At 39.4% G+C, this 20866-nt stretch overlaps 1 protein-coding gene across 1 annotated transcript; it reads left to right on the top strand.

Annotated features, from left to right (window-relative positions):
- Window positions 1–321: 321 nt before the first annotated feature.
- LOC139907710 (uncharacterized) lies at window positions 322–19165 on the top strand. Its single transcript, XM_078284527.1, has 28 exons — window positions 322–367; window positions 594–760; window positions 1065–1109; window positions 1406–1515; window positions 3283–3455; window positions 3563–3720; window positions 3820–4030; window positions 4423–4581; window positions 5576–5874; window positions 7279–7333; window positions 8064–8230; window positions 9346–9390; window positions 9550–9659; window positions 10302–10474; window positions 10598–10758; window positions 11102–11312; window positions 11435–11614; window positions 12152–12356; window positions 12849–12966; window positions 13067–13142; window positions 13825–13991; window positions 14104–14148; window positions 14382–14491; window positions 15194–15363; window positions 15467–15627; window positions 15731–15941; window positions 16027–16185; window positions 18801–19165. The coding sequence occupies exons 1-28, from the start codon at window positions 328–330 to the stop codon at window positions 19070–19072; spliced, it is 4158 nt and encodes a 1385-aa protein (XP_078140653.1). The 5' UTR covers window positions 322–327; the 3' UTR covers window positions 19073–19165.
- The last annotated feature ends 1701 nt before the right edge of the window (window positions 19166–20866 follow it).

Here is a 20866-nt window from a genome sequence, read left to right as displayed (position 1 = left end):
GTTAATGAGCGCGGTGAAAGCCGGTCCCATATCACATCACACTGAGTACACCGACATCACATCCACACACTGACTTGTCTCCTCAGCTGCGGGCCAACAATAGACTCCCAACAGTGATTCGTATTATTTTTCCCATTGACAACAGACCGCAGGAGTGAAGACTAATAGGAACACTAGACAGTTCAATTAGTGCTCGACCTATTGATTTTCCAGTTGAACTCCCCTGTTGTAATAGTTGTATGATTTGTGTGTATTTGTGAAGCTTATAATATGGCTCCTGCAGCCCTTCACAAGGCATTGCTCAGCTGGACCTAAACGCACACAGCCATGTCCGTTCTGCGGACTGTAGCTTTTCTCGCTCTGATGGGTGAGTGACTAATGTGTTGAACGCAACTGAACTGTTTTGGTTGACTGAAACATCATAGAATACACTGTGATATTATGGTTAATGTGATTAGTAATGTTGGAATGACGAAGATGTCTTAGGGTTTGTGCATTATCAGCTTCTTGAAGGTTTTCCTACGAGCCGTTGCAGTGACATCCTCTGATCAGTGTTTTCTGTCGGCCTGTGAGGTTGTTTTTCTCCCTCCCAGCTGGTGTTTGCAGCAGTCTGGAGGTGGACTGCTCATACTTGAGTCTTCTGGATCACCTAAACCTGACAAAAAACAGTGACGTGCTTGTGAATGTGCGGCCTGTGAAATACTGGACAACCCCCACACTAGTTTACGTGGATTTGATAGTATTTGGCATCTTAGAAGTGGTAAGTGCCTTTATAATAGTGTATGAATGGTACATTTCACAGTACATTGCTGTCATTAGCCGATTTTTGTTAAGTAAACTCACTTGTTGCTGTCACTGTATATGGCTGTTAATATATACTAAGACTAATATAATAATATAATAAAATATAAATATAATAATATATACTATAATATAATTTTGTTCACCATTGATTGTGTTTAGTTAGATGTAGCTAGACACATTCTCTGTAAAGTCCTCTGAGACATGCTTGTGATAAAGGGCTATATAAAATAAACTTGACTAACACTGCTGATTTTCTGCAGAATGAGAAGTCTCAAACCTTCACCAGCCACTGCTGGAGCACAGTGGTAAGACTTGCTATGTAGACTGAGATGTGAACAAGCTGAAGTGAAGTTGCAAGTGCCATAGGATTAAATTACATTTAAATTTGATCTGTTTAAAGGGAATAGACATCAGTGGTATCTCATCACCAGAAATATCACAATCAGTGTCTTCATTTTGATTTATAGTTATTAAAGCGGTTGATCACATCACATTCTCACCAACATGACTTAAAAATCTTTGTAGAGATGTCTTTTTTTTGTATGTTTTTTTTAATTTTACATTCAAAAAAATACATCAAACCAAATGTTTTTTTGCTCAGGGCTGGAAAAACGAATTCCTATCTTGGAATCAATCAGACTTTTGTGGAATAGACAGGCTGTCCATTCGGAGAGAGACGCTCTGGCTCCCAGATATAATTATCCAAGAGGAGTATGTACAATTCACTATATAATTCCAGTTTAACCCTGAATGTTTGTTTCACTTTTTCACTGCAGAGTGTGTTTGTATGTGTGTGCATGTATGCATGAGTGACTGAGCATGGTGAGCTCACATAATACAAAGTGCTTGTGTGCATATGCATGTTCACGCAAATCCATTAACTTTTTACTAGTTTCCTATTAGAATTTGTTGTAGTGCGTTTCTATGTATGTGACAGAAATAACACGAACATCCTTACACATAATTGTGCTCTAATAAAAATCCTGGTATTAGCTGTTGTAATAATTTGGATCTAAAAAAAGTCTATTTGTTGTCTGAGAAAGCATGACCTATTGTTGGTGAAGTCAAACAAATTTATTAAATGTCCAGTGCAATGAGAACTGCATTTCTCAATTTCATTATATAATTTAATGTAAAGTTACCCAAATTATTAGAACTGTCAGCATTGTGGAAATTCGATGGCCTCATCGAAAACTCAACAGAATCAAACACATTTAGAATTCCAATCTACTTCCTGGTGTATGTGATGTCACCTACACCCAGGTTTTAATGAATGCACTGATTGGTCAACAGTATGCATAATAAATCAGGTGTCCCATCGTCTGTCAGACAATAGAGCGGTCCAGTTTTGAGTCCGAAAGTCTAAAACCCGAAAGTGAGTTAGCGTTTTTGAACCATGGTTCCCTTGGCTGAAAAGTGACTACAATTTGAATGGGGTTTTGGTTAAAAGCCTGAGAGTAGAGAAAGTTTTCACGTTTTGTTCTGTGGTTAGGGTTAGGGTTAAACCACTAAACATCCTATTTGTGAATTTTGAAGGTTTTATGCGCCCTAATAAAGTAAGTTGCTAACAAATGGCTAACTGTCTTAGAAACTGAACTACAGTGGGTTTGACGCACAATAACACGTCATTACTCAGAATAGTCCACCATAAAACCTCTGAACTGTAGTAGATTGTAGATTTACCGATTTATCGTTTTTTCCAATTGTAGTTTTTTAAATTGTAGGTTTTTGAATTTGCTAGCCTGCTAGCTTGCCTGAAGCTGAAGCTTTGAATGTTTGTGACGTTGGAGGAACGCTCCTCTGCTGTAGTTGTTTTTTTCACAGGTTAGCCTAGCGTTAGCTTTTTACTAGGATTACAATTATGCTTAAAAATGCATAAAAGCAGTGTTGATTTGTCAAAATTATCTCATATAACAAAATGTATGAATATCACAAGCCTGCGTTAAACACAGAGCTTACTTTCGGCATCATTCCAAAACCACACTCAAAAACCCATTGAAGTTACCGTGGGGCAGCGACTAACGAACCACGGTGGAGCTAACTTCCGCGTTGGCCTACAAAAAAACGTTGTCGCTGGACCGCTCTATAGCCAGCCAGCTACTTTCCAAACTAGCCAAAATCTCTGTGCCTCCATTGTTGGATTGCGAAGTTCCAACACTGGATATTTGTTCCCCAAAGAGAGAAATACTGTCTGCAGTGGAAGGTTCGGCTCTCAGCCAGTCAACAAGCTTTGTACCATCTAACCATCAAAAACTGAAAACAATGATGCTTATTGTGTTAGAAATCAACATCAGACTTTTCCTGACTGAGTTGAACTGCACTGGATCTTTTGAAAAGATTATTCACAACATAATGTGTAGAACTTTTTCTCTACGTACCCTCAATAACGTACATGCGTGTAACTGTGTGTAACTGTGTGTCTTATAGTGTAGCGTTTAGTCCCTCTGTTTACTATTAAAGTCTTCTTTGCCCCGTCAGTGTTTCTGATACTGGGGCTATTAAAAAGAGTCCATATGCCACTGTGTATCAGGATGGAACGGTGGTTACAAATGAAATTCAGCGGCTGACCACCACCTGCCAGATGGATCTCATCAACTTCCCCTTTGATACTCAAATGTGTAATATCACCTTTTTATCCATGACCGACAGAGGTAAATTACACTGGACGAGGTGCACGCATGTCACCCAAATTATATCTACCCATGAATAATTTAATTGTTAAATAATATGTTTGTTTTTTCCCCCATCATCTGCACAGTTGGAAGAATAGCGCTAGGATCATTCTCCAATGGCTCTGTCCTTACCGAGCTCTCTGAGAGTTACATGGTCACACAAGGGGAATGGGAACTCTTTAGCATTGCCATTATTGAAATTAAACTTCCCACCATGAATCAGACTTACAAGCTTACATATGAGGTAAAGAAACATATGAACAAAAAAAAAAAATCTGAAAGTTGACCCCCTAAGATCTTCACATTTCTTATGTCTTCCATCAATTTAACCATTTCCTCACAGGCTACCATAGTAAGAAGACCAATGCTATATCTCATGAACTTCATAATACCCCTCTTCTATTTCCTGATCCTGGATGTGGCGTCCTTCTTCATCAACGAGGCCAGGGGGGAAAAGCTGAGCTTCAAAGTGACCCTACTGCTGTCCATCTCCGTCTTACTGCTGATTCTTCAAGACATGCTGCCCTCCACTGAAGACAAGCTACCAAATATAGGTGAGAGCTCACGTACATTCCTCAGGCAGGACTAGACCAGAGGTTAAAAGAATAGTTCACCCAAAAATTTTAATTAGGTCATTATGTACTCATCCTCATTCCAGTACAAAATCGGGATTGTATGTTTTTTTCTTCATAGAACTTACCAGGAGTTCTGCAATTGTTTGGAAGAGTTTTCTTCTCCGGCAGTGAGCCTGGAGAACTCCTGGTAATTTGTCAAGAAGACAAAACACACACTTGTACTGGCATGAGGATGAGTACAAAATGACCGGTTTTGAAATTTTTGGGTGAACTATTCCTTTAAGCAGCGATACTAGTGTCCAGCATTCTCTTCATTAGTGCCAACAACATTTCCCTGACCAGCAGTGTCACTGTCTGCACCCTTTTTCTAGCTATATACTGCATTACAATCTTCAGCCTGGTGCTGATCAGCTTGCTGGAGGCCATGCTGGTGAGCTTCCTCATCGACCTCGATAATTACTATGGTGACGAGGCTCAAAGCTCCGCCCACGCCCGTGTGGAGACTCAGGTAGAAGCCAGCTGTCACAAAGGTAAATTTTCTGCTTGTCTCTTTTTTTTCGTAATAATTATTTATTGACATTTTAAAGGTGCTATGCGTAGCATTTTTAAACATCAGTATATCATTGTCAAATTAATTGTGATACCTTGGTTGAATTACTGTAAACAAGTGAGACCATGGCGGAGATGACTGGTAGCCTCCATCTCATGGCAGTGGTATTGTTAGTGCTAGTGTTTCTCAAAATTAAGACCACATTTCCCATAAACCCTGCTGCTTCCTTCCCCCCCTCCCCCTCACTACCTGGTGTCTTTGGCTTTACTAAAAACGCTAAACATGTTGGAAGTGATTTTTCCATCTGCCTTTCACTCCTTCCACCATCTGCCGTTGCCAGAAACTCTGAAAGTTTTAGCTCTGTTTGCTCTGGAAGAACAGCGCCCTCTTCCTGTTTTGTGGCATAAAGCGATCTTCCTTTTTTCCGTAGGACGTAATGTGTTTTACGTTTCCGGTTTGTTTGAAATAAATCGAGGAAGAACCGGGTAGTTAGCAAGAGCAGCGATCGCCAACATGGCTGAACAGACAAAGAAAAGAGCGCCACCTACAGAAACTCAAACTGCATCAACAGAAAATCCAAGCTCCGCCCACACTGTTTGATTGACAGGTGATCTCTGGGAAGTGCAGTGCAGAAACAGCACAGCAATGCGCTTAGCAACAAAGATATAGACGGAAAAAAAAAACACCATAGTAATGAGCACTTAGAACCAAAGATGGAGACAAAAAAAAACAAAAAAACAAGAATCTTGCTGATTACCACTTTAATCCGTTGAGATCTTGTGAGTGTAACTGATGGTTTCCTGTGTTTTCTTAGCAGTTAGGCCAGATAGCAAGATTGATTTTTGGGGATTGAGACAGATCTAAAGATGGAAGACTGTCCGGGCGAATGGGCACGCCAGCTCTGGTTCCAAAAACGCTTCACATCCCTACATTCCCAATATTTCTGCATAAATTAAGCCCTTTCTTTCACCCAGAGCCCCATGGAGAGGCAGGGAAAGGTGAGGAAAAGCCTGAGAAGGACTACCTGCGTCTGGAGTCGCCCTTTGACCCCGTCCTGCTGACACAGATCCTGGAGGAAGTGAAGGCGGCTCGTCAGGGCTGGTTCTCTGCTAACAGTGTGGAGCAAGACAAGAAAAAGCCTGGACGCTGTGGAAGAGCGGCCAGAATCATAGACACCGTGTTCTTTGTCATGTATGTTCTTGTCAATGTAGTATTTCTGGCATACATGTATAAAGTGTGGATTTTTGAGTACACTCAATTTCATATTGATTCTTAGATGATGTGTATATATCTGTGATCTACTTGTGCCAGTGCATGCATTGATGGTGTTGGTTCCCTAAACTTCCTTATGAGGAGCATGTTGTCTTTCTTGTAGTTCAGTACGTTGTTAGTAATCAGGATGTAGTGAAGGGGAAGCTCCACCTAAACTCACTTTACCCACCTTTTTGTTTGTAGTTTAGAGTTTACCCACCTGCTTAGGCTGGCATAAATCTGTGTAACATAAATAAACAAATACGCATCATACCAGGGCTGGGGTCAATTCATGAATGAACTCATCAAATCCAATTCAACTGAGGAACTGGAATTGGAATTTGAGAAAAAAAAAAAAAAAAACCCTACAGGAAACAGAATTGGAATTTCAAGAAGTTGCCAAATTGAATTTAATTCAATGAAATTCCATGTTTTTTTGTTTTTTCTTGCCACACATTTGAGATTACAGGTAGTGTTATATATTATCAATACTGAATATGATAAAATGTTAAAGGAACCTTTCAGGTGGTATTTGATGCAGAACATGTAATCGTAATCCATACATTATGATTGGATGTATTTGATTTGTTTAACTGTCTTTTATTTGATTCATAATGTTTAGCGAGTTGAGACAAACTCTCTTAGAAGTGGAATTTCATGGATTCTGTTTCCTTACAGCTGGGTGACATTCCAATTCCAATTCCAATTCCAATTCCAATTCCAATTCCAACTCTAGGAATTGAATTGGACTTTACCATGTATTCTCAATTCAGTTCATGAATGGCCCAAACCCTGCATCATACTAAGTAACGGTCAAACTAATGTAAGTTATATGAGGATGGGGTCTTTTAAGCAAAAAAAAAGAATAAATTAATGCTTTTCTGAAAATATCTTTGATTTGTGTTCATGTTCGTGGTTTGCTCTATGATGATCACCAACTGGAGGTCATAGTTCACGCACCTGTTTATTTACCGCTACATTACTTGTACTCATTACACCATGTTGACTCAGTGTCATGACCAGTGCAACTCTACAGTCCATAAATAAACACCCAGACACGAATGCCTATTCTTGTCTCTACAGCGGTTACCTGAAGCCTCTCGGTATTGTTTAATACACAAAGACAAGCATATTAAACACTGTACACCAAATACAGCGGGTTAGGAAATGGGACTATTGACTCAGCTGAAGGGATAATGATGTCTATTCAGTAGGAGAGATAAAGGCCTGTCAGATGTGTGCGCAGTAACATGAAGCCAATACACAGCTCGCCGCTCAGTGATGATCCTAATTACTAAAATGCGGGTCGTGGGTTGAAGAATGCGTGACCTCACGGAAGAAATACAGCTAGTCTTTTGATTGGTTTTTACCTCCTGCAATACACATAAATAACACACAGACCTTACATCTAGCCACTATGTGTCAGGACCCCGGCGCAAAAATGAGCATCGTGTGGCTCCTCTCTGCTCTGACTCTGATGGGTGAGTCGGGATTCTTATATGCTCTTACTTTCCTTCCTTCCTTCATATTAAAATTCATCTTCAGAGAATACCGGTGTCATTCAGAGTTATAGCCCATTTATCGCTGTCTACGTCTAGTTTACATTTCCCCCAATCATTTTGTAATGCATGCCGTATGTAATTCGATTTTTTTTAACATGTACTCATTTTTAAAATACAAACTTTACGTTGTCAAACCTAGCTTGAAATTACACCGCTGTGCCGTCCGTCTAACAAAGACGCCGCTAAATAAAAAGACGTGGATGTGACAGTAAAGTTTATGAGGCTTGAGATTTTTCTGAGGGATTATTTCCTGGAGGAGACTCGCATTTCCATGTCTTCCTGCGGGTGTCAGCTGATTGGCAGGAAGCAGAGCGGAACAAAACGTAGCGCTGAGATGAAAACACTCGATGAAATGAGGAGAAAACAGAAACTCTTGACAAAACCAAATGTTCATGTTTACTGTGATGGATTCTGTCGCTCTGTGGAAGTCATTTTTCATACTGTACAAGAATGAATATGATATCTCCAACAATGCTGACTGTGTGCAGAAACCAGAAATAATGTAAAAGGATAGGGGCAGCATAGACCAATGGCACAAACTTAAAAAAAAAAACACCGGTATTATCCTTTAAAATATTAGAAATTGCATGTTCCATCCATGTACTGTGTATGCAGGCTGACTCATGCAGGGCCTTGTATTGTATATCAGGTGTTGTCTGCAGGACCGAGCGGAGTAACTGCTCATATCACGCCCTGCTCTCTCACCTCAACCTGGAGAAGAAAAGTGCCGCACTGGCAGAGCTGCGGCCTGTGAAGAATTTCACCCAAAAGTCATTAGTGACGGTGGACATGCTCCTGAACAGGGTCCTGGAAATGGTAAGTGAAGGGTCCTTCCAGCTTCATGTGGCTGGAGCGGTGTTGAGCTCGCCGTTCAGAGAGTGCAGAGTGAGGATGAGGATGGGAACTCATGTGGGATGATTTGATTGACAGTAAAAGTGAAAGTCGATGTGGTGTTAAATATGAAGGTGGGAAAACAATCCTCTTTTTGGTGATCATCATAAGGCCAGGCAAGTTTATTTATATGGCACATTTTGTACACAAAAGCAATTCAAAGTGCTTTACACAAGGTATATAAGACAGACAAGAAATACAACATGAGATGAATAAAAAAAACAAATAAAAAAATAAAGTGTATAAGAAGAGAGAATAAATAATTAAAATGCATAGTGCAAGTAATAAATAAGGCTAACAACCATCAATATGAAGAAAAATTCTAAAGCATTAATCTTTGCTTTTTCTCCCTAAAAAAAATCCAATCTTCTATAGTAATAGTGATATTTTGGTTTGCTGATAATCAGGTTGATATTGGCCTTTTATTAAAAATCAAACATCAGCCAGTCAGTGTCGCCCACTGCTGATATGATGGAGGTTCCTCTCTGACCACAGCTGCAGAAAAACTGCACTGAAAAAAATATTTTCTTTGCATGTTATTTATTCATTTAATTGTTAAATTACTAAAAACAATAATACATTCTTTATTTAAACACCTAATGTATCCCAGAGTTTCCCTTCAGCTAAAAGAATACAGTTATTTGGGAAAAACTGAGTAAAATGGTGAAATTTAAAAATATTGAATATTGGCAGAAAATAAAGGTTATGGGCAACTTCAGTACAGAAATACCAGTATTGGTATTCTCATATTGGTCAAACCTTACTATTTTCATGTAACTTACATCATTACTATTTACGATAGTGTGCACTCTGTCATAAAGATTAATGTCAGCCTTAACAGCTGGGCAAACTCAATTCTGCAAATAACAATGTGAGTAAACTGAGTGCAGCTGGCTTTACTCTCCACTTCATCCTGATCACAATATTTTAATTGTGACTATTTCCATGAGATATAATAACTACTTGTGTATTGTTCACTCCAAAGCTATGACAGCACTTTAATTTCCTATGTGAAGTAATTGATGTTTGACTTTCTGCAGAATGAGAAGACACAAACGTTCAGCTGCTTTGTCACAGTTGCAATAGTAAGTGGTTTTTAAGTGAAATTCCTCCAAAACATACAGCAGATGTGGTGGGAAAATAAATTATACAGCAGATTAACCTACAATAGTCTGTTATTCCATCACTTTATGAACGGTTTGATCCTGATCTGAGTAAATTACAGTAACTGTCTTCACCTACAGTCCTGGTACAATGACTTCTTGCAATGGGAGCCCAAAGACTTCTGTGGAAATAGACGGATTTACGTTCAAAGGGAAAAGCTCTGGCTGCCAGATGTCATTGTTCTTCAGGAGTGAGTATCAGCTGCTCCACTTTTATGTGTGAATATTGTTTTGTTTCGCAGTTGTTTTGCTTATTAAAGTTGGTAAAGATGTGGTTCTATTGGCATACTGTTAGCTTCATCAGACTTGACTACAATTGCTCATGCAGTAGCAACATGAGCAGTAACTTTCATCCAGCCGCCAAATGAACTCATGCATTAACACAAGATGTTTGCAGAACTAAGACTCCATAATAATCCTTATGCTGTAAAAACAGAATAATTTGCTTTACCACCGACATGAAACCATGCCGCCTGCTGCTGCCTGTATTCATCTCCTCCCTAAAGTTTGTTAGTAGATTCAATCTGAGGACAGACTGATGACAGCATGTAATCATATTTCATTTTTCTTTTTCAGGCAAAACAATGGCTAGAACCGTATCCTAGAGCTTTTATGTATGTTTATTTGCCTTGGTCAAACTGCTCTGTTTAGTTAGGTGAGCAGTACGGAACAAGGTCTGTTTGTTCCAAGCAAAATGTCCTTTATGTCTGTGAGTGATGGAAGGAAGGGTCAGTGGGCCGATGCATTAGCAGTTTGAAAGCCGTGGGTAAACTAAGCTCCATTTGTTGTAAACAGACTCAATTTTTCATGCTTGTGTCTTTTCCCGTCTTTAGCATCTCGAACTCCGGTCCTTCCAGATATAACCAATACGCCCTTCTGCTTAGTTATGGATTGGTTCAAGTGGTCGATCGATACCAACTGACCACCACCTGCGAGATGGATCTCTATAAGTTTCCCTTTGACACCCAGACATGCTACATCACCTTTCAGTCTGTCTTAAACAAAGGTACACACACACACACACACACACACACACACACACACACACACACACACACACACACACACACACACACACACACACACCTTAAAATTCACTAAATGTGAAACATACTAACTTTAATTTCAGACGACGAAGTAGAACTTCGGACATATTTTGACCACAGTCAAATGAACTACTACTCCAGAGAAGTCATCACATCACTGGGAGAGTGGGACTTCGTGGGCATTAACAGGACTGTGGAGAAGTACTGCATCGGTGCAACGGTCTGGGATCAGCTCAAATACAAAGTGAGCTTTTGGGGAAAGCCAAGTTTGAGGCACGCTTTAAAGGTGCTACATGTGTAGCATCAATTAACATCAATGAATCATTACCACATTCATTTTGCGACATTAGTTAAATTACTGTAAACAAACAAGACCGTCACTGAGAGGACTGGCAGCCGCTACATTCTACGCAAATCACAATTAATTTGACAATGATATATTGATGTTTCAAAATGCTACATGTCGCACCTTTAAGCTCATTTCTTTTTGTCTCAGCATCAGGCGAAACTATCCTCATGCAATAAATTCAGTGTTTTTTTTTATACCGTGCATCATTCCCTCTTTTTTTAATCTTTCTTGCCTATAGATCACTCTGAGGAGGAAACCACTGCTGTACGTCATAAACCTTGTGATACCAATAAGTTTTTTGCTGATCCTGGATTTGGTGTCCTTCTTCATCAGCGAGGCCAGAGGAGAGAAACTAGGCTTCAAAGTGACCATCCTGCTCTCCATCTCTGTCTTACTGCTGATCCTTCAAGACATCCTGCCCTCCTCAGCCACAAGCCTGCCGCTGATAGGTGAGAGGCTGCAGAAAACGCTACGCTGCTGTAATATGCGCTTAAGCATTACTGCACAGTCTTTGCTTTTTTGTCTTAAACATGAACTGTTTTATGTGATTCTTTATGTGCATTTGTTCCAGCGCTTCTCTGCATTGTAATCTTTGCACTGGCGGGTCTGAGCCTGCTGGTGACCATGGCGGTGGGCTTCGTGGTGGATTTGGAGGGTTGGTTTGAAAAGGACGTTAACGCGTTTCAGAAAGCCGTCTGTGTGGAGACGCCAAAGGTTGCGGAGGAATGCGAAGATCCTGGCCGCCCAAAAGGTGAAATTACGCCATGCAATTGTGTATGAAGGTGCTGCATGTAGCATTTTAACATCAATATATCATTACCACATTCATTTTGAGACTGTAAACAAATGAGACCATCACAGAGAAGATTGGCAGCATCTACCCGCCTCTACACTGCATTTCACATTGTGAACCACCAGGAAATCTGCTAAATTGCTTTACGGCACAATACAGGAACCATTTTACCGTTTCATACACAGTTTTATTCCAGTTCCACTATTCTAACTGCATAGTTTCAACTTCACGTTAGTTTACCCGGTTCTCAATGCATATTGGCTCTTATGAATGGCTGTTATCGGCTCTTATCAAAATAAACCGAGCGACACCAGGGAGAGGAGGTAGCAACATCCTCTTAGCAACAGGGGCTTTATGGAAAATGTGGTCTCAGTTTTGAAACTATAACTAATTAAGTATTAAGTTATTAAGTATCATTATATGCCAACAAATACAAACCCAAAACATGAACACTTTATACTGTTCTGGTTCTAAGGCCTAGTGTCTCCTTCTCAGGCCTGGTGACAGATGCTGAGCTCGGCTCGGAAAAGATGGAAAACCAACCGAAGAACAGCAACGCAAATGTGAAGTTGTTCCCCTGTCACTTCAAACCGAAGAAACCTGGTTATTGTGCGAATGTGGCAAAAACGATTGACATCATTTATTTTTGGCTCTATTTCTTCACTGTCATTGGATTTACGGTGTACATGTGGCACGAGTGGTTTTCCTAAGTGGACACTTCACTATGATTTTGTTGCTTTTGGAGAGGGAACAAGCTTTCTCTTACGTGCTTATGTGTCTTTATCAATTTATCAGTTTATCTGTGTTTGGTCTTATTAGTAAATGCTTATTTGCTCAATTGTAATTGGTAGATGACTGAGGCTTGCATTTACAACTAGAGCTAGAAATGGTTACTTGGGAAAAGGGCAGAGAATCTCGTCTTCGTCTTCTTCTTCTTCGTCTCGTCAGTGTAGTGTGTATTGATCATACTGGAGGTGTATTCATATAGAAAAGTATATAAAAATCCCTTCTATCTCCCTCCTTGGCTCTTATTCTATTTCCTCGCACTCTCTCTTATGTTCCCTGGTCACAGGAATATAGAAACGGCACTGTGGCTCCTGTGACCTTTGACCTCCTGATTTTTGATGTTTGGTTGCTTATAACTTTTGCGATCTACACATTAAAGCTCATTTAACTGTTACACTCATTGTAGTCTTAACCGTCGTAACGACAAACAATCCCTGCCAGTTCTTGACGATGAAGACTCTGTCGGTGTGGAAACGACCAGAATCATCATCACAGCTCTTCCTCCTTTATCACTGAGCTGGAAGGTTATGGGAGGAGGTGGAGCTGCCCGCCCCCCCGAACAAATACAACCTGTCAGCTCATTGTGCGATGGCAATAAATGACCAACAACCCAGGCCACTTCAGTTCATTCGTCTGGACCTTCTCCTCATCCTCAGCACGGCCATGCTCGCTCTGTGGCTGCTCTCTCTGACGCTGCTGGGTGAGTTCACGCTTTTCTTGGCGGTTTATATCAGTTTGGTCATATATCAGGCCGATATTGACCTTTTTTAAACAAAAATCGAATATCGGTCAGTCGGTGTCGTCCACCTCTGACATGAAGGATATGATGCAGCTTGTTTGATTACATATTTATTGTAGATTTGATGATAAACACTACACTGGTTGTCTATGGGAAGACATTCATCTGATGCAACATTTTGATCAGATTCCATACAAGTATGTCTATGCATGAATATGTTATTGTTGTTGTTGTGATTATCCTGAGTTTAAACAGAGTTTTAGTGTCACACGATGGTCTCAATGCTGTTTGAGAGGCTTTTGCACCCTGGAAAAGAATAAAATTCTAAGGGAAACAGAATACTTGTAGTCTTTTTATTTCTTTATTGGCATGAAAATGGCTCGGCTACCGTCAGCTTCAATCTAAAAATATTGGTATCAGCCTTCAAAAACCCATTTTGGTCGAATCCCATTTTCTACTGCCCATGCCTCTTCATCAAAGTTTATTCTACTGACCTGACATATAGAAGAACACAATTTTTTTTATCACTCATTCACCTGTTCTGCGGTGGGTGTTTTTGGCAGTGCTTTTATCTGAATGTAGGGCGCTCCAAAATGATTAACGTCCGAACATAAAAATGGTAAGATCTCTGTTCCCGTAGCAGGTGGCATCAGCAGCGACACAGAGGGCGATTGCTCGTATAGAAGTCTGCTCAAATACCTGAAACTGGACGGGAGAAATACTGAACTCGCAGAAATGCGGCCGGTGTCGCACTGGAATCAAACCACACAGGTGAAGGTGGACATGTTTCTGATGGGGATCCTGGACGTGGTGAGTGTTACTGCATGCCTCTGTTTTTCCTTTCAATTACTCCAGTAGTGTATGTCTGCTATGTGTTAAAACACTCACCGATACTAATTTAATCATTTGTGTTTCTCTGCAGGATGAGAAGTCTCAAACTTTAACCACCTTCATCACCCTTTCAGTTGTATGTATGGTTATTTGATAAATGCGTTTAAGTATAGGTGATTTTTTTAAAATTTTTTTTTAAAGGGTTCAAGTGTTTCACCGTCACATCCACCATCATCTGAGGGAAATTGAATTTATTTAATCAGTGGCTCAAATGTCAACATGCTTATCTGTCAAACTCTCTGTGAGAGATTTACTGATGGTAACAGCAACGATCATGATGAACTATGTATTTTCTCTGTTTATGTCTAGATGTGGGATAACAAGTTTTTAAAATGGGACCCCAGTGCCTTTTGTGGGATGTATTATTTTACAGTTCCAAGAGAAAAGCTTTGGAAACCAGATATAGTCATCGCTGACAAGTGAGTATTATTCATCTCTGTATGCTTCACCTAGTGTGTGTGTGTGTGTGTGTGTGTGTGTGTTTTCATAGACATTAACACTGTACCTTTATGTAAAACTTTAATGTACTTGCGCTCATCCTGAAAATGGACTCAGGAATATAAGAGGTGCTGTAGGAGAAAAACATTCCTTTCAACCTATCAGAATGAAATTTTATATGTTGAATATGGACACAAATACAAACACGTTTTGACTTTCATTTTGTTATTAACATATTCATATTAGCTAATGTTTCATGAGAAATACACAAATTTGCATATCAGTTAGAAAACATTTTTCTCAGTGGAGAAAAAAGTTCTTATATGTCAAAAATCTCAGTTTTTTGGGCTTTTTTTTCCACATAAAATACCCTATACAAAAGTAATGACAAAAAATAAAGAAGCGGCAGGTTAAATTTGGTGGCCATATCAACAAGTTAAGTTGAAAAAAAAAAGTATTTTGCATACAGGGAATGTCAATTTGAGAAAATGGCTGTTTATTTTATTTTTTTGTCAATTTTGTGCTTGGTGTACTTGGCACAGCCGGTATAAAAATGTATTAAGTAACTATTTATAGTTGTTTTTGATGATTGTTTTGTATATTTTCTGAAACTGCAGTAGTTACAGAAACAGTTCAACAGCGGTCAAAACTTTGACATCATTTTTCTGTTTTCTCTTTTGTAGCATTTATTACTCTGGTGCTCCAAACGCCCCGTATGCCATGACGTTTTCTACGGGTGAAAGTCAAATTCTTGACATTTATCGGCCGACTACCACCTGCAACATGGATCTCTATAAGTTTCCCTTTGACACCCAAACTTGCCCCGTTACCTTCCAATCTATAGCGCATACCAGTATGCATGATTCATTACACACACACACACACACACACACACTCAACCCTCTGAATACATAATACACTGTTCTAATTGTTTTTTTTTTCATTCATTACTGCAGTGACAGAAATAGAGCTCAGTACCTACGCAAGCACCAAGGACATGAATACATTTGTAAAAAAGGCCATGACATTGCAGGGAGAATGGGAATTTGTGAGCATAAACGTAACAAACGCCATATATCCTACAGAATATCTTGTCTACCAGCACCTAATATACATGGTAGGCTATCACATTGTTGTTACAGTTAGAATTCATTCAATTTCATAATTTTGACTTGAAAACACAACTGAAACACAACTCACTGTCCCTCCTCACCCGCCAGATCACACTAAAACGGACACCTCTGCTGTACATCATGAATCTTGTGGTGCCGATCATTTTCTTCCTGATCCTGGATTTGGCGTCCTTCTTCATCAGCGAGGCCAGAGGAGAGAAACTAGGCTTCAAAGTGACCATCCTGCTCTCCATCTCTGTCTTACTGCTGATTTTTCAAGACATCCTGCCCTCCACATCCAAAAACCTGCCGCTGATAGGTGAGAGGCTGCAGAAAACGCTATGCTGTAATATGTCTTTGCTCTTTTGTTTTTAACATGAATGTGATTTGTGCATTTGTTCCAGCTCTTCTCTGCATTGCAATCTTTATACTGACGGGTCTGAGCCTGCTGGAGACCATGGTGGTGAGCTTCCTGGTGGATTTGGACGGTTGTGTTGATGAGGATGGGAAGGCCTCCTCTAAGACCGGCACTGATGCAAAGCAAGATACTGGATGCCAACAAGGTGAAGCGATAACATTAGGGGATGTAAACGCATTGTTAACGCACACTAGGCCTTAATGGTCTCTCTTTAAGCTGTGAACATTTTTAGGGTAAATTGTACAGTTATCTATCGGTAGCCTGTTAATGCATTAAGTTAATGCAGTTCAAATTTCAGGCTTGCAGTAATTTAGCTGATTGCAATGATAAAATACATTGGTGCATTGGAGGCAAAAAGCTGGTGGAAAATTACTGTAAAAATCAAATACTGTATTGAAATGTGGGACACTCTTTCACTGTGCTTTGGATTGCTGGATATTGTGCACAGTAACTGGATGTATAAGCTATCAGCAAGTAAAGATTTATTTAACTGCGCCATTTAAATACAAAGTTCTCACCCTGTTCATTCAAAATCGTATTTTCATTGATGAAAAAGCGATTGTTGTCTTGCTATGACATAATGCTAATGGTTTCACTGGGTTCCACTAGCGAAATGCTAAAGAGTGGAACCCGCCCCTCCCCCGCTGCAGGAAGTTGCATTTTGTCTGATATAGCTCCGCCCACTGAGGTTTAACTCAACCAATGAGATTATTTCTGCCTCAGAGAAACGTTTGTAGAACTAAAACTACAATCTGCATAAAGCATCCGCTCGACTGCACACTCTGACCTCACACAAGCACTTAATAATTTACTTACACAGCACATAATGGATGGTCCTGTTAATGTTGAGTAACTTGCCCACAGACACGTTGGCAGAGTCATCCCTCATGCCTGTGATGTGTCGTCTGACTCGCCTCCCCTCACTGGGAGCAGCTTGTCTCCTCAGTCATGTCAGCTCACACTCTTAACTCTTTCAGAGCGGACAGTCTGGGGATTGAACCACCGATCCTCCAGTTACTGACCAGTTACTACAACTGCAAAGCTCCTCCTTCGTCCTGTGTGTTGTTACCGGACATATTATTTCTCTTTCAGCACCCAACCTCCATCTGTCAGTTTTTGAATCAATGTTGCAATGAAACACTAAACTTAAAATTAAAAACAATTAAGGTTACACAGACCTGACTTCATCATAGTTGTTTTAGCTAGTTATTCTAACCCCACAATATTTAAAGACATAATACAACTGAATGCAGATGCTACGTATTTGTTTTCACTGCTACAAGCTTTTTTGAATGGTTTTAAAAGGCATTTAAATATGTGAAAAATATGTGTTCTGGGCAAATTTTATATTTATTTTGTGATGAATGAGAACAAGGGATGTTTCACATGTGACTAAAGAGTTTAGGCAACTTTCATGTCAGTGTCAGACGGTGGAGTGTGAACGACTCCAAGAGTGTAATATGGATTGATTACTTGTCCAGGAAAAGTAATCAATCATTGAGTTAAAACACAAGTTCATTAGTTTTAGATTACTTCTGGCTCCATGAGGCCTGAGATAGTTTTGTCTGTTATGTTTATCTCTTTCAGCCAGTTTGATGAGGCATATTTATGTGAAAATAGCAAACATGAAACATAGAACAGCGGCTTCATTCTCTGTTCTGAGTTTCTGAGTCTTTTCTAACTGATTGGAGGTGCAGAAGCTCTAAGAAATGGTAATACAGAAAATAGAAGAGGTAAAGTGTCCATCCTGCTGCCTTCCTCACTCGTTCAAACTAACCGAGGTTGATGCCTAATTGGTCTGTTTGCACTGTGGAAAAGCGGTCAGAGTGCAGTCAGTTTGATGCTTTCAGACGTTCTGCACTTTCAAAACAGTTCAAAAAGCAGCCGTCAATCGGCATTTCACAAGTTTTATCACTAGTTTTACTTCTGAAGATTCAATTTAATAATGATGACACTTTATATTGTTCATATTTGTAAAGTATTATTTATTTCATTTGTGACATTTTGGGTAGGCGGCAAATTAAGCAAATAAAAACACAGGACTTGATGGGACTTTGACAGCTTATCATAACATTGTAATATAAAATGTGTGTGTGAGTGTTGAGTGACTCATATCTCACATTTTAAGCAATGATGGAATTTGCTATTTTTATAGTAAACAGGATTTGACTGAAAGCAGCATAATAACACAACAACTATGTAATTATTTTACAGTGTGAAAAATAGACTTAATTTATTATTTGATAGCCTACGGGTTGGTAATAAAACACATTATTATTATTATTATTATTATTAGCAGCAGTAGTAGTAGTATCCTGGGTTTCAATGAAGAGGCTGACAAGAATAAAGCTCTGGGGGAAACACTGAATAATTGTATTTGGGGGACTTTTGGCATGAAAATTATAAAATATAAAGATACTGAATATTGGGAAAAAAATTGTCTATAGGTAGCTTCAATCCCAAAAAATCTTGGCAACTGTATCAACCTTCAAAAAACAATATTGGTCAAACCCTAGTTGTGTTATACCAAATTTATAACATATGGAGTCTCACATACCATCTACTAACACATAATTCAGATCCATTTCAATTATCAATGGCATACTTAAATAATAAAACCTTATTTTTTATAGGCTAATATACTTGCAAAATGCTTGAAGAGTTCTTGCTCTTCTCCGACTCCAATTTTTGATTTCAGACTGGTCCGTGATCGCAATGTGAGATTTGAAATTCCCTCTAAACATCATATTTTACCTTCAGAGCCGGTCGGAAACCCTGACAGCTGCCTTGAGAGGACCGAGGAGGAGAACTCGGGCGCGGAGTGGCCGAGCGACCGCAGCCAGCTGAGACAGATCCTGGAGGAAGTGAAGGCTTTTCATCACATGTGGTTTTCTACTAAAACGCAGCAAGGGACGAGAAAGGCTGGGTACTGGAAGAGACTGGCAAGACGCATAGACAACATCTACTTCTGCTTCTATTTAATTACTGCTGTTGCTTTTCTGGGGTTTATGTACATCAAGTGGTTTTGCTAAATGCACCTTCACATGGATGCTTCATTTCTCCATAGATGTGATGCTGCCGGATGATGTGAAATAATGAAATAATACATTTTAGAAACAATCTGCTCACACCAACTTGTTGATATGTGTTGAGCTACAAATTAGATTTTGATTTGCTGTAATAAACTATAAAATCAAGATGATTCAGATCACAGATTTGTCCCTGGTTTTGTCATCTTTTATTAAATATAACCTAGCTGGCTATGAGGCTCGCTGGCTCGAGTTCATATTATGTTTGAGTTGAGCATGCTGCATAGTTCCACGGCTTTAAAGGAATACACCAAGTTTTGGGGAGATTGGCCGACTGGTCAACTCACCTGTTAAAGGAAAACTCCACCCTAAAACACCTGAACACTGAAAGACTGATGGGCTCAGTGGTCCACGGCGTGTACCATGTAAGCATGATGCCCAAGGTTTGAATCCGGCCCAGGACCTTAGTTGCATGTCATCCCCCTCTCTCTCCCTGTCTTTCTAAACTTTGAACTGTCTAATAAAAGCCAAAAACAAAACACTGAAAGAATCAGAATCAGAATCAGAATCAGAAATACTTTATTGATCCCCAAGGGGAAATTGGGTTTCGTTGCAGTTGCTCACAGAAATATATATAGGCATAGAGAAATTATAAGAAAAATAGAAATAAGAAAATAAGAAAATAAATATAAAAATATGTGCATTATACTACAATAAAATAAAAATATGTAAAGTATGTGCATTATAAAAATATGTGCAAATAAAAATATGTAAAGTATGTGCATTATACTACAATATATAACAACAGTAATATAGAAATAAGAAAAATAAGAAATTTGTGGGTGGGTGTAGGGGAGGAGGAGTTGGAGGAAATTCCTGACCTGGGCCTTTCACTCCTGCTTTTTTCCTTCCCCTTTGTTTTAAATTATTGCACAAAAATTATTACCAGAATCAGTATTGCACAGTTTAAAACATAAGTTATAAATTATGGGGTTATTAAGCTGCTGACAGATGTAAAATAAGTCGAAGGTCCAGTCTATTGAGTCTGTTGACTCAAGAGTGTCTGACACTCTGAGGGAGGAGTTGAAAGACTGAGTTTTCCAAGAGTCTGTAGTTTTTTGGCCTTGTGATGGGTCTTGGGATTGCCCAACATGTTCACCACATTCAGAACAGTTCTTTTTATATCACATTTTGTGTAAATTTTATCAATCTCCTACACAAAATCACCAGACATAACCGCATATCATTTAAGGTTACTTACCTTATAGCTTTAGAGCTGCTACAAGTTCTCATTCTCACTTTTGAGATAATGCTAGTCGCCTACTATCACTCAACATAGTGTATGCTAAAGTGTTAACATGGAGCACCAGAGCAAACCATCTACCGGGGACACATGGATGAATTTGGTGTCCATGTTCTCATCACTTAATGGGTAAGTTGACCAACAGGCCAATTTCTCAAAAAATGTGTGTATTCCATTAATCCTAAAGAAGCAATTCAGTGGATCCACACATCATCATGGATATGAATTATTAATCTCCTCCTCCTCAAGCATGGAAGTATTGTATTATTGGGAAGAAGACACAGGTAGGTGCAGCTGTCATATGACTGGTTATTGGTAAAGGGATTCTTCGTTTAGTACACAAGCGTAGCTCGAGAGGGTGGAGTTTTTAAAAAATAACAAGGTCCGGAACATCATTATTTAAAATTTCGTGATTATTTTACTTTTGAACTCACGCAATGTCCAGCAACACTGGCTGCCAGTTGCTGTATGAATGGTAAAACCCCGTCCACAGA

This window comes from Centroberyx gerrardi, chromosome 7 (genome assembly GCF_048128805.1).
Source record: "Centroberyx gerrardi isolate f3 chromosome 7, fCenGer3.hap1.cur.20231027, whole genome shotgun sequence".
In the NCBI taxonomy this organism is placed as follows: domain Eukaryota; kingdom Metazoa; phylum Chordata; class Actinopteri; order Beryciformes; family Berycidae; genus Centroberyx; species Centroberyx gerrardi.
The sequence above is the reverse complement of the archived record's forward strand: the minus strand, read 5'-3'. Positions and strand labels throughout refer to the sequence as shown.

Coding starts and splice junctions, on each gene's coding strand:
- LOC139907710 (XM_078284527.1), top strand. CDS start 328: ATGTCCGTTCTGCGGACTGTAGCTTTTCTCGCTCTGATGG. Junction 15,364..15,466: donor CCAATCTATAGCGCATACCA/GTATGCATGATT, acceptor TCATTACTGCAG/TGACAGAAATAGAGCTCAGT. Junction 15,942..16,026: donor CAAAAACCTGCCGCTGATAG/GTGAGAGGCTGC, acceptor CATTTGTTCCAG/CTCTTCTCTGCATTGCAATC.